This window comes from Panulirus ornatus, chromosome 52, assembly GCF_036320965.1.
Source record: "Panulirus ornatus isolate Po-2019 chromosome 52, ASM3632096v1, whole genome shotgun sequence".
NCBI lineage: Eukaryota > Metazoa > Arthropoda > Malacostraca > Decapoda > Palinuridae > Panulirus > Panulirus ornatus.
In genome coordinates this window covers 16,783,791-16,802,518 of record NC_092275.1, presented here as the reverse complement: position 1 = coordinate 16,802,518, position 18,728 = coordinate 16,783,791, and the positions used below count along the sequence as shown (strand labels likewise).

Here is an 18,728-nt window from a genome sequence, read left to right as displayed (position 1 = left end):
TTCATCAGCCAATTTCTTAATTCTTTATAATATATCCAGGCTGCGATTAACATCAAGATTCATTTGCCAATTTCCTAATACATAAGGTTGAGCTACAAAGGACCTGTATTTTCAAGGTCAATAAAACTGCCAGAGATCTATGCTGAATGTTGAAAAGGAACTGTCAGCTTAGATGTTTTGAAAGGCTGCTGGAAGAACTAGTGCAACACACTCTCATTAATGATAGTGAAATGAGATTAAGTAAGGTAGATTAGTTAGAAGATTTTGGGCATTCTAGATGTATCTTTGAACGTGTCTGTAAGACAGAGTGAAAATTTTTACGATTAAGAAATTAGGATGATGTGGTATCGTGAAAAGGATAATATGTAAGATAAAGTAATACAGAACTAGCTTATCTAATAAATACAGAAGAGGATATAATCATGTGAAATCACTTGTATTTAATTAAACATACCTTTGAGAAGACAGAGAAGTGCATAAGGTTCTCTACTACTTACAAAGATTTATCTGGAGGTAAGAAAATCAAACATACAACATTCATTATGAACTATATTACAATGAAAACTTTTAGAAACAAATGTCACAGAAAAATGTAACTCGCCTCTGCCGTCACCATCCCAATATGGTTCAGAGATTACAAGATCATGAGGGCCATTGTCATGTGCCTTTGGCTCTTGCACTACATCATAAAAGTTGTTGATGAGGGGAGCCACACTTAAGGTTGAGTCTAGTCCCATCATTTTCCCTTGGTTTGGTAGTTTAGTGAATGGAATATTGTATCTCCTGAAGTCCTGGTAGGCTAATGTTTCTAAAAACTGTCTTTGCAAAGAAGGTTCCTCTGAAAAGAATAAAATTAATACAGTTTTACATTACTTTTGAAATTATGTTAGATCCTATATATCTTTCTAATCTTATATCCTGTTAAGAATCTGTCTATGCATAAAAAGCCTCTTCCCAGCAACAAAGCCATAGGACACCTCTTCACAATCAGTGATCTTTAGCAAAAATCTCTCTCACTCATTCAGTTTCTCAGTCCTTGCATCTAACTTTAGCATATTCCTATTCTTGTAGCCACTCAATTCACTCAAAGATATTCAAAGGCATTCAAAGTAATTCTGTAAAAGTCCAGTTTTTTCACATTTCTATACTTAATAAGTAACTGATATTTCACTTAATCAATTTGAATGATATTGTACCACCCTTTATCATCTCTTTTGACATAATATCCACCATCTCTGTATGATGCATCTAATTTCCAGTGTCCGCAAAAAAAACCTGTCCTCCTTCCGCACACATTTTCAAAGGTGATGCCATACTTACATCTACTGCTTTGTTATCTCTCCTTTAGCTATGAATACCATCAGCAGACATCTGGGCATGGATTTGTAAAAGGTTCCTGAAGTATTCTAGATTCAAATTTTGGTTCTATATAGGGTTTTGATCTGTCAGGCACTGATGAGAAGTTGCAGGAAGCAGCCATCTAATCGTGCATTCTGACGACCCAGCGCACTTAGAAATCTCATGTGTATCGACAGTTTCTTACTCCCTGGTGAGAATATGGGCTTTCTCCTCCTTAGAAAGGTAAGAGCCAACCACCTTGAAGCACAGAAAGAAGAAATATAGCTTCTGGAAGTAAAATTCTCAAAATAAAGTGGCAGCCAGGAAGACTAAAGAAAGAACATCCTTCCTCGAGATAGCTTGATGCACACTGAGGCAGGTTGCTGACGGTCACACCAACTTGGAAAAATAGTCTCTGTGATCAATAAATGATGATTTTACCCTGAGGGCATCATATGCTTGTACCCACAGTAAACCTTAGCCATGAATTACCTTTGAAAATATATAAAGGACAGACATTGTTTTTTATGGACAATGAATAATGCCTAAATGCCTCTGTTAGATTAATCACTCTGTTATTACTCACCCATAAATCACAATCAAGCATATGAAAGTGCTCTTTTAAGCAGAACTTGCCAAAAAAACATCCATTCTTCCTTTACTTTCTCCAAAAAGATTCAGCTACTTATCCAGCTTAAATACTCCATATGATCTCTAAGACCTCATTTACTATTCACATTCAACTCCTTTACAAAAATGACACACACTGGAACATCATATGACTTAGTAAGGAAACAGTCACAGAGTGCTCAACAACAGTGTCTGATGCATGAATGTCAATGAAGAGTCTCCAGCTACAAGATGTGCATAAGTTGCAATGAAGGAATAGTTTCCTAAATAAAGTCAGATGGACAGATATGCACATGAACAATAAGATACAAATAACAAAGAAAAACATGCATACAGCAATGTATTTTGTAACTAAATAGTATTTCCTATTCATCAATGGCAAGTCTCAGAAAAGCACTTCTTACTCACCAGTTATGAGTCCAAGTCCAAATGTACTGATGACAACTCTACTTCTAATGGCTTTGAGCCTCTCTGCAACCTTCTTCAATGCTGCATGTGCTTGGTGTAATGTTCCAAGCATCCCACGACTCACATATACTAGTAGCACTGACACATTACGTGATGATTCAAAGGGTGAATTTGCTATGATGTCAAGAGCTGCTGTCAAACCAAGGCTGTGATTTGTCCATTCTAAGGAAAAAACAATCACTTTTGACACGGAGAGAGAAGAGGGAAATGAAAACTAGCTCTTATAAAGCCCTAAAGTTTGATTTTATTTGCCTAAATTTCATTACCTTCTTTCTCTGTTGAGAAGCATGTAATAAATTCATACTTTTAAGTGCAACAGACCTTGGAGTCACTAGGTTACATTTATTCTCAACAAATGATGAATAGATAACAAGCAGGAAGGATTAAATACTAAATGGGAGAAATTCACCTTTTAATGGTAACATATATCAAAAATAAAAGCTGCACCAGGAAAAAAAAAGCATAAAAATGTGCTACACACCATTCTGTATCTCCATGTAGTCCACAAAATGTCTTAGAGTTTGTCTTGCATCATGAGTAGCAGGAATCAAGGAGGACCTCATACAGGTAGCAGCTGGACTAACAATACTATTTGCTACACCCAGCACTGCAATGCTGTCTCTCTGCGTCAAAGTTGAGATTATTTGGTGACCTGTGAGAAAATCAAGCACTAAATTTCTGCATAATAAAGGAAGAGCACCCTGATGTGACAACAATAACAACTACAGAAAATACTAAACATATGAATGAATGATTAGAATGCTGCTAACATACCTTCAACAAAAGGGTGCTAAAAACATATATGGTACAGCTAAAGTGAAGGGAAAACAGGGTATGACTGATATTGTTTGGTTTGTAGAAATATAACAGGCTTGATGTTGGTCCTCTGAGGGAGTTAGATTCTCAGAAACCAACTAAAACTTTTCAATATCCTCAATTTACACAACTGGCTAACCAGACTCACAGAACACTCTCCCCTACAGCCAATCCCATTAGACATTATATTTTGCACACAAACACTGCATATAAGGACCACTTGGCACATACTACAGGAACTCTCCGTGAGTCTAACCTCCTGCTTCTTCTGATGACACTCCAGCTAACTTGCATGTCTCATACAACTACAATAACATACAAATAATGCAGAAAAACAGATTAACTAGCATTTACAATATAAACAAGAGCCAGGCTCCTAAACTTACTAAAGATAATTTCCCATCCACAGACCATGCCATCTCTCATTTCAATAATATCATTATTCAAGCCAGTAAAACATACAAGCCACACAAAAAATAATACAACCCAAATTTCTCCCTGAAAATCGCAGACTTCAAAAAACATGTTAATACATTTTTGTAAATCCACTCTCCATCAACACACAAAACAGAACTAATCTAAACTCTAAACAACATTATTGCCAATCTAATGTCTGAAAATCAAACAGAAAACTGCCATCTCAACCATAACACAATGAACCACAAAACCAACAACATCAAACTCCAGTGAGCACAACAAAAGTCCTCATTTCTCCCACCATCCTGATCCCTGCACATGAAACATCTACAACGTGATACAACAACATTCCATCTGCTGAGGAACACAGAAAGACACTCATGATGCACAACTCACAAAGCAGCCCAAACCAACCACACCCTTTAACAAAAGACTCACGGAAAAGCTTCCCAAAATCCAAACTAATACAACTGATCTCCCACCATTCACTCCCACTGACACTTGCATCTAAATAAAACGGGCACTGAAAGCATTTAAACCACAATCACATAAAATGCTTTGGCTTAATAATAATCCAAGTACTTGCATACATCTTCAACCAATCCTGGCCATCAAACAACATCAAACTCCAGTGAGCACAACAAAAGTCCTCATTTCTCCCACCATCCTGATCCCTGCACATGAAACATCTACAACGTGATACAACAACATTCCATCTGCTAAGGAACACAGAAAGACACTCATGATGCACAACTCACAAAGCAGCCCAAACCAACCACACCTTTTAACAGAAGACTCACGGAAAAGCTTCCCAAAATCCAAACTAATACAACTGATCTCCCACCATTCACTCCCACTGACACTTACATCTAAATAAAACGGGCACTGAAAGCATTTAAACCACAATCACATAAAATGCTTTGGCTTAATAATAATCCAAGTACTTGCATACATCTTCAACCAATCCTGGCCACACAACTTAATCCAAAATATCTGGAAGCATGCTAACATAATACACATCCTGAAACTCGCCATACTTTCCATATCCCCTTTCCCCTAATGCTCCATGTCACTGCTATCATCAGTATGTAAACTCTTTGAAAAACTGAAGCATAATGGTATCAATCAACACATCCCACTCTCATCCACCCAGCATGGCCTTAGACCCAAACACACCACACGACATACAAGCACTTATAACACATTTAAAATACAACCCCCTTACCACACAGTACTAGTAGCAACTGACATCAGCAAAGTCCTCAGTGCCATTCTCAACATATTCTCAAACAAAAGATACTTGAACCACTCTCCACAAAATTGGTTTGCTTGGTTCACAGCCACAAGCAACTTACAGAAAAGGTCTAGAGGAGGGCAACAAAGATGGTACCATTATACAGAGGGATGAGTTAAAATGGGAGGATAATAGCCATTAATCAGCCAACCATGATGGAGAGAAGAGTATCACATACATCACTTCTAAACCACTTTGATAATGCCAAAACTATATAGATGTACCAAAAATGCAAAGACAACAACCAGAAGCCATAACATGAAATTATGAAAAAAAAAAAATTGTTAAAGAAGCCTGAAGTAAAGAAGTACTTTTACAATTTCAGAGTAGAAGATGAATGGAATTAGTTAAGTGACGAATTGTGAATGCCAATAATATACACAAATTTAAAAAGTTATATAATCACAGAAAAAGTTCATGAGATGAGGCCTCCTAAGTCTAAAACCCCCACCCCACTCTGAAAAAACAAATAAATACAAACAGGTAATTATAAAAACACATCTGAAGAATTCTTTTCTCATACTATACGTGCAGGTAATTAAAAACAACAATTATTGCACATCAATAAATAATATGATAATGTCACTCAAATTACCAACAGCTTTAGATGTCAAAAGCAGTCTTGGGGTAAGAGCTTCTCCTAGGTCAAAGAGCAACACAATCTTTCTACCATTAGGTCTCACAGTAGCTTCATAAACATGACGATGGCGGGAGGACTGACCACAGTCTGCACCAATGCTTGTTCCTGGAAGAAAATGGTTTTAACATATAAATCTACTGCCATTAGACAATCGAAAAGTACTACATCTTTACTCCATACTAGAAATGTTTAAATCATAGACACTTCCAGACAACATTCTAAATATGTAGAAGCACAAAGTGCATAAAACAATGTCACCTAATTACCAGTTCAGCCACCTCCTCATGAACAAATCCCTAGCACATGCCTGTCCATTACCAGCTAAAATTACTTGAATCCGAAATCTTGCCACATTGGCTTGGCTTACTAGCAATAATGTCACAGTCTTCCTTGAAGTAGTAGTACACCTAGACACAAACAATCCAACCAGTTCTACTGTGAGACATATCTGTTTAAGAAATATACAAAAAAACATCTAAAGTGGATGCATTCCAATATATTTGTCACCATACTCCACAAGTTCAAGATGAAATATCTATCTATCTGTCTATATCTCAGATGCTCATTCCCTCTGGGAACACTCATCAAGGGTTGGCTATGGCAAAAGAATCTCCACTTATCCCTGTCCTTCCATGCCTTCCTCGCATACACTAGTTCATGAATTCTTCCCCCATTTCTCTCCCTCCAGTATTTTTCACTCTATTTCCCCATGTCAAAGGTGATCTTCCTCTCACACCAACCCCTTTAGTCATACTATCATACACTCTCTTTATAAACTCCCAGTCTTGCATTTCTACATGCCTAAACCACCTCCAAGTATTATGTTTCCTCCACTCTACCACTCCACAAATCATTCACTTTGCATTCCCTGCCATACTAAAACTCTCATACAACCCCTCATTTCTTTTTTCATTCTATCGAGTCATACCACATACTCCTTTCAAGTAACTCACTTCCACAGCCAGGATTTTTGACCTCTGTGAATCATCCCATGTCCATGTTTCAACTTCGTGTATATCATACATATCATTTATCCCTAGGGATAGGGGAGAAAGAATACTGCTCGTGTATTCCCAGCATGTCATAGAAGGCAACTAAAAGGGGTGGGAGTGAGGGGATGGAATCCTCCCCTTCTGTTTTACTTTTCCAAAAGAAGGAACAAATTAGTGGGCTGAGTGAGGATTTTTCCATCTAAAACTCAGTCAACTGTTCTTGACACTACCCCTTTAATGAGGGATAGAGCAAATATGTATAAAAAAAAGAGATAGAGTGGATGTTTGCACATGAAATAACTTTGTATCTGACACCACCTCTTTAAAGCAGAAGAGGCAGTTAGATATAAAAAATATCAAAACTGGAACTATGTTTCAAAGGTAAAATTACAAAATATACAAGACCAATTTCAATTCTAAAGAGGTGATCGCCATCAAAGTGATGTCAATCACCTTACACCTATCTGTGGTTCTTTACACTCACCACTATACCATCTACATATCATGCTGAAAACTATAGCCTGTACTAATTAACAGTACTAATCTATATACTTTCTTCACACTTTTATATGTTCAGATGTATACATCTAAAGCATTTAATTTTTCAAAATGCCCAAAAGTAATAATACTATGTTGGTTCTGAGGAGAAGGTCTGAAACACAACCCCACTCTTACTATGGAAACCTATCTTTGCTTTGAACAGTGCCACTGAGAAAAAAAATGCACCTCAAAAGATTGAGTGGAAAAGTGAGCTTATCTCTAAGTAATTTAATGCCCAAAGTGACCTGAAAGCCTAATGAGCTCAGAAAAAAAAAGATCCATAAGAAGGTTCCAAATCTTCTTGATGTGACTTGGCCAAAACAAAAGCTAAAGTTCAGCTGCAGCATGGCTAATATGAAAGCCAAGATTCAATTTTAGCTTAGCCAAAATGAAAGCTACGCCTCCACCAGATTAAGTATAATGATAATAATGAAAATAGTTATAATAACAAAATATAGCATTAATGGGATGGCCTTGAGTAGGGCCTCAGCTACCCATGCCATCTCAGCTAACATAAAAAAAAACTTGGCCAACAACAAGGTACTGTATACAAAAAGAGTTCAATAAAGAGCAGTCCCATCTGGGATTGCAAGGATTTCTCTTTGGTATATACCCTTAATTTCAGTTCTTCCACTGTCTTGCATTGTTATGGGAGCCTTTGGGTTCAGATCCGCCTTCTTTCGTTATGTTAAGATCTTAGAAAAAGCTTATGTTGAAAAGACACACCAGCAAACTGCAACCACAATGAGCATGATTAGTGTGGTCTGTAATGGTAAAAACTAAACCTTTCAACCTCATGAACTGATGTCCCAACCTCTAGGACACTGTTCAACACAAGCAATGGTCATGTCTGTATTGTGGAAGTATGAACTTGTGTTGGGAGTTTGGTGGCAAGATGCCACCAGCACCTCCATGCCAATGATGTCCTGGGCCTAGACAGGTTGCTGTACGGTTCTTGGGTTTATTTGAATCAGCATGAGCCAGCCTTATAGATATCATCATGGTTAAAGGTGAAATCCTGGTGGTTATACCCTAATTAGGATGTGAAAGCTGTGTTCTAACCCCAAACGTGCAAGTGCTCTTCCCATGATGCTAATAAGTTTCGGTCTCTGGAGTGACAATAAACTGATATAAACATCTATATCGACCAATATGTTAGGTTTCAAGAGCAGAAAAAACATATAAACAGTTTGATCATCAAACTGTTTCAATTCATGGAATATCATGATTTCAAATACAATACATACCTGGTCTGTGGGCTGGATATTCAGTGTGTAGACCATTAACTGATATGAAGTACTGCCATTTAATGGTCGGGTATCTTCGCAAATTCAACATAAACACTGCAATTAGAGCAATTACTCAAATTAATATGAATAAACAATCTGCACATCATTCAGTATTCATTTTTTCCAGTACACAACAAGGGCAACCATACATTTTTCTTACACACTACAATCATAGTAGATATCCTCACATTACACCATACCCACCACCTTCTCAAACATACTTTTTTTTCATCCTTCAAGTCAGTAGTTGCTCCAACCCACTCACCTACATATAATCTTTTTCCTATTTCATATATCCACTCTTCTCATGTGACCTCTACTTCATCAGCAAATTAAGAATTTACTTCAACAGCTACTGCCTGTGCAATTCCATATCTTCATCAAACTTCATTCCTTTCTTTCTATAGTCTACAAAGGCCATATCTCCTCCTCAAAACACTGAGACCAAACAGCTGTTCTCTAAATGTTCATTACATTACTGTTCCACTTTTAGAAACACTCACCCAGTATAAAGACACTGTATATGTCATTTGTTGTCCTTTTCCAATATGACATACATACCATTATCAGAGAAGAATTCATAGAATACCTTTCCAAAATTGTATTGATTGGAAATTTTTTTGCATTTATAGAAGTATACAATTGAGCATCATCATCTATTAGGACTACACCACCAGGGAATATCCATTCATCCAATTTACACACATAACAAATCAGTGACTTACTTTCTGTCAGGTTGTGAGGTGCTGCATAATAGTCATCTGGAAGAGGATGATCACCCGAACCAAAACCAGAATCACACCACAGCTCCTCATTAACACGGGTCCCAAAGTGGCTCCGGTACCTGATTAAATAAGTGACACAACTAAAATAAAACAAGAACAACTGTATTATGTTACTTTCCTCCTACTGGTATACACAGACAATGCTATAATCTCATTTTCTAACTCTTCGTCTCTTCTTCCTCCCTCTTTAAAAACTTATGAGAAATAATAATGTGATAATTCCTCACACAAGATGATCATTACTTGTACGTTTCAGATATTTACCAAAAGAAAAGAAACTTTATTTCTCAAAATATCTAATTCTCATTATATTATCACTGAAACCTCTCAAGAACAATCTTATTCTCAATGATATTTTCCTAGACGCTACGAGTGATCTTTTTGCAGCCTTCAAATTTGTAATTACAAGACATCTAAAAGGGATTACTGAGTTTAAGAGATAAATAATGATCTCATCTATTTCAGTTCAATCTAACTGCAGCATAGAGAATCAACAATATTCAAACTGAGGACATATAAGAATGGGAGCTGGAAGGCTTCTGTGGTAGGCTTCCTAAGAAAATTCTATCATTCTCATATGAAACATTTTCCAAGGACATAAAAGTTCATCTAACCTACTTCTTGTCTTACAATTATGACTCATAATTGTGTCCTTGGAAATACAGGCATCTGACTTATTTTACAAGTAAGAAATCATAACAAGATGGAAATATTTTCTTTACATGATACTTCCCATTTAGAAAAAATATTTTCCTTAAATAATTTTCCACTATTCAGAGTATTATAGGACAGAAGAAGTTTGAAAATACAGTTTGATAGAAATTATACTTGCTCCAGATAATTGTCAGGTATGAGGCAGCAAGGACGGTACTTGTGTTCATCTGCATAACGTTTTTCACTCTCTGTTCCTCCTTGCTTGATCTGACTGAAGTAGCTAGCCACCAAATCTGACATTTCTCCTATTAGGCTGGAGAATAAAGTAAACTTCCGCTCCAGTGACTGTATCATCTGCAAATCAAAAATGCATTTGAGAGAATAAAAATGCAATTGGCCCTGTAAGTGCTGCAACTATATATGTGCATTGAGCATATATACATTCTCATGATTCCTAACCATGTTTTAATATGCCCACAATTTCTAAAGGCAAACAGAGATGTCATGTGTCCCTTGCACTTCTAATAACCCTATAGACTACTCCTTAAGCCTCATTTACACATCTATCACCATGGCAAGATATGTCATGTACATACTCCCATACAGGCCCTAGGCTGCTAATCAACGGCATAAAAAGACAAGAAATGTGGGGCTCTGATAATGGCAACAGCCAGCTGTTATACCTGGACATATTAGGAGGCCATGGGAGATTTGTATATAATATTAGAGAACTCTGTAAAAAAGTAAAGTGAAGTAATGGTTCACTTGGCTGCTGGGCATGCTCTGGGTCTAAATATGGAGGTGTAAAACCATAATTCATAAACCCAGCATTGTACTATGGTTTGAATGTCTATGACATACTGTGTTTAAAAACACTGTGGCTGTTCAAATGGCTCATAACAATCCTTTGTTGTTCTTCATATTTGCAATATTAACTCGTCTTGTTAAAACCTTCTTTATTCTGTTCCATACTTTAAAGGTTACAAAGTTAAATGCTCAAACCTACTTAATGACTGTTTTCCCTTTCAGTGTAGAGTCATATATAACAGTATCCTGTAGTCAAGAGAGACGGTCTTTCATGACCAATACCTTTGTTGATAGCAGGGGTAAGTACCGTTAAACACATGCACTTACAAATGGCACACAGGCTGGTAGAGATTTGCTAATAGTCCATGAAGAGAAGCACATTACTTTCTTAACAATCATGACAACATGAAACATGATGAGTTCTCAAGCTCATTAACTCTTCATCCAAAGATTTAATGCATCAGTCACAAATTAGCCTATTTAGCTCCTGCAGTAAGATCATACTAGTCCAAAAAGTCATGGCAAAGTGAAGGAGAAATAGGCTTTCATATTTTCCAAAACAAACAAGATTCAGTGCTGTGATAATAGGGATAAGGAATGGCTGACGGGCTCCAGTTACCTGTTTTTCTTTAATTTTCACATGAGACATAATCCAAATAATCTCTCATGCCCACAAGACAGACCTTGGCCATAGCTTGGAGGATCATCCTCCATATACTGCACAGAACATTCTACTTTCATTGATACTGTATCTAACAGAACAAGTGTACATCAACTAGTCAACATGAAAAATAGTCATATAAATTTATAGATTTCTTAAACATAAAATTTTTCAAAAGCTGATAATGGGTCATTAATATCAAAATTTGCATTTCAAGACCATTCAATCAAACACCACTGCGACTTAAATGCACAAGCTGCAGGGTTTTAACTAAAGAGTACATCTAACATATCAAGGTAAAATTATCAAACTACACTACATAGCACTAATGTCTTGACTTACCTCCTTGACAGTTTCTTCCTCTCTGCGTTCTAGATCTGAATAGGGCAGCTCATCAAAGGTAGCCTGAAATTATAGAACTTGCAATGTCTCTCTCTCAAGAGCCACTTAAGACACTTCAATCTCTTACATATTAGCTACAGGTACAGTACATGGTAAGGTGAGCATGGGTTACCAACAAAACTCACACATAACTGAAATCAGGATGTGCAATTCAAATGTATCTCCAAGTAGCCTCCAAAATTAACCTAACATGATAAATACTGTATACCTGTATACTGTGCAAATAACTAATGAATGTGATATGTTCACACTTTAGTAACATATGACAAAACAGTCCAGGACCAAGTTACTGAATTTTTTTAAATATTCAAAACACAATTACACATGGCAAGCAGACTCCATTAAATTAAGTTCATTTATATATGAAATTTGTATAAGCTTCAATCATCTCTTGCTAGATTTGTCTGCTTTTATTTGCAGTACTGTTTACAAACTTGTAGGAAAAAATTTGACTTTGAATGAGGCAGAGCACATTTTCTTTAAAAGGGGATATGAAAATATGTAATGATTTACCAATAAGAGTAGCTGAAAGCAGCACCATAGATACAATTAAGAATACTTCTTTTCAAATCCACAACTGATATTATTTGCACCTAATTAGTAACACATAAAGATTACAAGCATTTCTCCTTAGGCCATTTATTTGCTTTCTAATCTTACCAAACTATTCTTTATTTTTCCAATCTTTTAGGCTCTCACAAGCAAACATGAAATGGTCCATGGCTCTGTTGCTGTTTCAGATTTTTTATATGAAGACTAAAATAAGCATTATGGTGGTCAGAGTGATATCCTGGTGTTTATATTCCACCTGGGGAATGAAAAAGTGTTTCAGCCTCAATCAACAGGTGCTCTCTCTAATGCTCATACAGTTATGAACAGAGGAGAAAGTAAAACCAGAATTCTTCACACAGAGGAAGGAAAATGATTTCAGGCAACACTTCAACACTCAAAACAGTAGTACTGTACTTCCCTGGATGACTGCTGTCATCAATGTATCACCTAATATATCACACAAATATACAACATGCTATCAATACAAGGATTATATCTAACCTCTCAACATCATTAATAGTGTATGGATCAAGACAATCCAGAAATGAACTGTGTATCTCTCTCTCTCTCTCTCTCTCTCTCTCTCTCTCTCTCTCTCTCTCTCTCTCTCTCTCAGTAATAAATACCCCAAAAAAGTAGAAAATACCAAGCATTAAATCTGTACTTTTGTGACCAAAGGAATCAAGACCAGACATCCTCTGTTTACTATGGTATTGTCAACCAGAGCTTTGAGTACATATGCTTAAAATAATGTATACCACTCTACTAACCATAAAAAAAGGTTTGAGTATGACTGGGTTCTTTCCACATCTTAGGTGAGTGATGCACAGATCTAGGTGGGATCCAGTTTGGTGATGGCTAGATGCGCACAGCAATGTGTAATTCGTGTAACCATATCACCCACACTTTGATTGCATCATTCTTTCTCATCACATTAGAAACTCCATATGCAATTCTGATAAAACTACTAATACCTGTAGCTTTTTTGTATTTTTTTGCTCCAAAATACAGTTCAGTATGCCCTTATAAGCATAAAGCTAGTGATATCTGTGGTGTTACCACATTGAGGATAAGGATCAATTAGAAGAAAAAGTGAACTTAAAGATGTTTCATGTGGCTAAAGTTCAGCATCTGTTGTGAGGTATTCTAGTGTTAGAGTCAACAGTGCGAACCATACAGATGAATGTAAACATATTTTACAAGTAAATTGTGCTTATTCATGGTTATTTCATGGTTATGAAGTGTTCATTATAGAACTTTAAGTATGCTTATCAGAGTCTTTCCCCCTAACACCAATGGAGACAGTTTGGTTAGAGAGAGTTTGAAAGGAGAGAAGCTAGAGAAAGTGGGGGTATTCCTTAACCATCACCTGCATATGGGTGACCCCCAGCTCATTGTTGGCTATATGTCTGAGCTGTGATCCTAGAGCTGTTGCACGTTCCAGTAATGGGACTCCTCCTCCAAGCACATTAGCATCTTCTCCTTCAGCAATTCCACCTGGTGATAGTCTGTAAAAATATATGAGTTTCCTAAGAAAGTGGTGTGACACAGACTCACTCTTATGCTTGTAACCAATATCTGATAATGACATTCCCACTAAAAGCAATAGCAGCATCTCTGACATTAAAATCTTAAATAACCTAGGGCTTTTGATATGTAAAAAACAAAAAAATCAGGTATTTATAGAAATGGCTGAACATTATTTTCATGGCCACAAAATACCTACTGCACATCAGAGCACTTTAAAAGAAAAATATTTTTCTAGGTATTTGAAAACTCACCTAAAAGTGTGTCGAAGGAAGCTCTGTTCTTGCATTTCTTTCAAAAGTTGTGGGTTATTTACATAAATTACTGGTTTGCTGTCCCGATTATCAAAACTTGAACCTTCAAGTTTCTCATAGTTTACATCTGTACTGCTGTTTTTGTTGTCTGTATCATTGCTGTTTTCCTGTGCCACAGAATGTGACACCCACAGCAGCAAAGATACAGCCAAAGGAAAAAGAGTGGTGAGCAAGGCAGCTACTGACCGCCCACTCCTCACAGAATTAGCCCTGCTTCTCATGATTGTGACTCAGCTACAGTCATCTCTATTAGACATCACTTCTGAAGATAAGCTCTTCATCACTCCAGCTACAGCTGAAACAAGGCAAGACTTTCTTACATAAACAGAGTAGAATGGTCTGCAACAACACACGTTTTTATGAACAAGAGATACACAAACATCAAAGTCAATAAATGTGCTGCACCATATGGTCATCAGACCACCAAAAGAACCATAAGCATCAATTTTCTTTCTAAAAAAAAAAAAAGCCAACAAAACTGGATCTGAGATAGTTGTATTCTAATCTGTGCAGGGTAATTCAAGGCACATGTTTGATACATCCATACAGATGAATGCATGAATGGAAAATCGAATTTGTGGTTGCTAAAGGGTGAAATGATGACAGGTTATGTATCTGTTCCCACTGCTACTTATCCTGACAAAAGTATCACAACAAAGGAAGTGAGTGCTTGGGAGAAGAGCAATAATGCCATCTTTCTGAAAAAGTGACAGAAAAAAGAAAATCAATGAAAACATATTTTTCTACATTTGTTTTTTAAAAAAGCAGTCATGAATTTCACAGAGAATAATGTTTATGCTATAATTATGAAAGAAAATAAGAGGTATTTCTGAAACAGGAAATGAGCTTTGAGGGTGGGTATTCTTTTGTATATGGCTAAGGTTCTACAAAAAGTTACCATATCTGTTTCCAGAATCTTTATGCCCTTTTTTATTCTAACGAGCTATGCTGTAATTACAGCCATCTGAGGTGAAAGGAATATTGAATATGGAAAAAAGATATCAATCAGAACTCCCAAGGTGTTTCAAGATCTGACCTTTTAAGGTAGAAACATCATAAGGAAGAGATAAAGACAACAGGAGAGAGCTCCATAGCTTTACTGTTCAATAAATTAGCATAACAGTAAGTCATCTGGAGGATGGTCTCCACACAAAAGCTATGGGAAGCAGCTACCACAGGCACATCAAAGGTCCAAGCCTTATTGGTAGGGACACTCAAAAAGTTCACAACAGAACAGAAAGAGAGGAGCAACCCCATGGAAAAGAGAGAGAGAGAGAGAGAGAGAGAGAGAGAGAGAGAGAGAGAGAGAGAGAGAGAGAGAGAGAGATGGTTGAAGAGGAGATCCCTCAAAGGCTTCTGAGCCCACTATGGCTAATAAAGGGTGGTGGATAAGCCACCCTAAATAAGTGTGCAATGCTCCATATTGAGGTAAATAAGACCCCTGTAGATATGAGAGAGCTGCTTTTGGGAGGCAGATTTTGCAATGATTATGCAGGCTTTTCAGCACAGAGTGGAGGATACAGTCAAACTCAGCAAGCATATACTTTTATATGGATTGAACTTTGATGTTTTGAAACAAAAGGGTAAACAATTGACATTAAGAAAGACATATAGGTAAAAACAGCATTTCTGCACCAGTGAATTTAACCAAGTTATTGCATCTCCTTCCTTAGGTATTATATAATCATGCAAGTGGAATGGAATAATCATTGTAAGTAATCAAAGTTATATATTGGAGATCATTTATGGAGAGGAAATAAGAGAAAAAAATCATTATTGATAGAATAACAGGTCATATGGCTGGAAAAAATCCATGTCCCACCTTATAATACCTACCTCCTTTACCGAATTACAAGAATTTTCTACTTTGAAGCCACTAGTAGCAAAGATATCAACATTCAGGCACTAACTAAACTTTCCTATAAACTACATTCCTAAGATTCATGTTTCTTTCATGTAATGTGTCCCTAGATTATCCATAACCTCCCAATTCATCCCCATTTTTTTCATTTCTATTCACTTCCTTTTTACATGCAGGAGACGTGCAAGAGATAGGAATGTGTTGATATGTTTCTGGATCATAAATTAGTAATCTTATGTCATTTACCACATGAACTGCGGTAAACGAAGCGATTGAGTGCCGAGGTCGAACTCATAAATCTATGCTGGAAGTTCATTTCTCAATGAAAGTGCCCCTTCCTTTATGGCTATTCGGGTTCTGAATTAATTCTGATTGGAGTTTCAGTTTCAAGAGAGTTTTACATTAGTCCCCCTCTATAATATTTGGATAAAACTGAAGTTCGCTCACCGCTTCCCTGCTTTGTTTACATCTGGATCGGCACATCAAAAGCTTAGCCCGCAGTACAGAATCAAATTACAGTCTATATTCATTATTATACAGTTGAACGAAAATAATTAAATTATAAACCCCGTTCATTCTTTAGCAATAACCTTATGGTACCAATGTATATGGGTATTATTCTTTGATGATCAAAACAAAAATATCTTGTTTATATTTAGATGTTCATATGATGCTGCCGATTCGCATCTTGCAGATGAAATTCAAGGTCATCAGTCAGTCAGTGGTAACATTCCTTCTAAATGAATTGTTTCCGCGAGACTACATAGGTTAAATCCTGTCTACATTTACTTTATGTATATATATATATATATATATATATATATATTTATATAGAGATTAATTTGGACTTCCAAACATTGCGTCCTATGTCCACCACTAATCACTAGTACTTAGCATTTCTATGTACACTTTGTTGAATAAACTGTTAATGTAATATTGTACTGCATTGCTACTTTGATATCGAGATCTACTGGTGGTATGAATGTATTAGAATTAAATGTTATGTTTATCATTTGTAGAATTAATGGTACAGTCTTATCATATTTTTATGTGCTGTTGTCAATAGTACAGCGGGGTACTTTATTTCTTAGAAATTATGTAATTATGGTCAGGTCTCTACACATTCACTATTCTGCTGTTTCCCCACACACTAATCTTTCACATTATCTTCCATCGCCCTTTCGCTTGACTGTATTTCCATCATCTATGTGGTTATACTTCACTCAGACCTTCAAAACCAGCTCATCTGTCACTACCTACAACTGCTCCTCTTATTTTTCCCAACCTACAAAGATGGGCTATAAATCAGGGCTGTCAGAAGTTAGTACTGATGCCACCTCACGGCATTGTAGTTTGATGACAAGTGTGTGTGACGGAGAACGAGTTTTACACTCGTACTGACCCGTTCCTTAACCTTGTGTATATATATATATATATAAGCTAAACAAGGTCACGGGTACCGATCAGCCCCAAAGAAATGATGAACACCTGGGTTCAAAGTGGGACGCTGCCTCTCCCAGGATTCAAACCCACGCACATTGCACCAACTCAGTGTTTGTAACACTAACCACTATACCAGATATATTTGTAAACTTACACAAAACATTTTTTGACAAATTGGTAAGCAAATACTTTACTGTAGACGTGTTCCACGAAACACCCGTTTAACATTAGTGTCTCTCGTTCTTATGGCATTTACGTGAGACCCAGTGATTTTCCAGCAATAGTGCAGTTCAGCATCCGATGGTCGCACCTATATTACGCAGACAATGTAATGATGCCCATATGTTTAAGATGTTAAGCATACTTGTAGAAGCTCATGTTGTGCATCCTTACAAATTGAATAATCGAGTTGTTGAAATGATCACAAATACGCATCGCTATAGATGCGTAGTCAGCACTTCTGTACATTATAGCAACTAGTGTCAATATAAACCCAGAAAATGTCACTGAATAAGCACTAGTAAATTATCATTGGCCATTAACCAATGAATATAGTGATTAAAACTTCCTTTACCTGGCATTCTGGTGGTTGCGAGAGCCAGGAGGGTTGCTAGGAAGAACTTTGCGTTTCTGACGTCCCTGCTCCTTCATTATGCAGTTATACATGGAGAAACGAGTTACGGCGTTGATAGGCTACCGTAATAACCTTATCAAAGCAGACAGGAGTTTGTGTCAGCCTTCTCTCTGCTATATACAGGTAGAATCATTGCCACTTGTGTCCGCTACAGGCGAATGTTGCTGCTACACATAGCGTCTGTGTAGAGACGATTCATACAAGGATTGATGGTTACGATACCTCCAGTCCTTGTACAACAATACTGTAGAATTCTCTTTGCCTTTTTCTACAACATTTTCACTTTTAACAGTTAGGAAATGGGATCGTGAATGATAGATAGATATATCTGTTTATTGTGGATTTTTTCCTAGGGTTTTGTGCACACACACACACACACACACACACACATATATATATATATATATAGAGAGAGAGAGAGAGAGAGAGAGAGAGAGAGAGAGAGAGAGAGAGATTTATATTCGCCATTTCCCGCATTAGCGAGGTAGCGTTAAGAACAGAGGACTGAGCCTATGAGGGAAAATCCTCATTTGGCCCTCTTCTCTGTTCCTTCCTTTGAAAAAGTAAAAACTGGAGGGGAGGATTTCCAGCCCCCCGCTCCCTCCCCTTTAGTCGCCTTTTACGACTCGCAGGGAATACGTGGGAAGTATCCTTTCTCCCCTAT

General features: G+C 36.9%; 2 protein-coding genes across 2 annotated transcripts in view; one reads left to right on the top strand and one right to left on the bottom strand.

The window, feature by feature from the left end:
* Positions 1-16,468, bottom strand: part of LOC139765121 (VWFA and cache domain-containing protein 1) — a 46,680-nt gene extending 30,212 nt beyond the window's left edge. The window contains exons 1-11 of the mRNA XM_071692310.1: positions 16,435-16,468; positions 14,067-14,421; positions 13,655-13,793; positions 11,674-11,736; positions 10,042-10,217; positions 9,150-9,268; positions 8,383-8,478; positions 5,559-5,708; positions 2,918-3,088; positions 2,377-2,598; positions 602-838 (exon numbers count right to left, since the gene is read on the bottom strand). Of these exons, the coding sequence (XP_071548411.1) occupies positions 602-838; positions 2,377-2,598; positions 2,918-3,088; positions 5,559-5,708; positions 8,383-8,478; positions 9,150-9,268; positions 10,042-10,217; positions 11,674-11,736; positions 13,655-13,793; positions 14,067-14,347 (1,654 nt within the window). The 5' untranslated portion in view covers positions 14,348-14,421; positions 16,435-16,468. The remainder of the gene's footprint in view (positions 1-601; positions 839-2,376; positions 2,599-2,917; positions 3,089-5,558; positions 5,709-8,382; positions 8,479-9,149; positions 9,269-10,041; positions 10,218-11,673; positions 11,737-13,654; positions 13,794-14,066; positions 14,422-16,434) is intronic.
* Positions 1-18,728, top strand: part of LOC139765122 (uncharacterized) — an 804,219-nt gene that overhangs the window by 706,816 nt on the left and 78,675 nt on the right. The window lies entirely within an intron of this gene.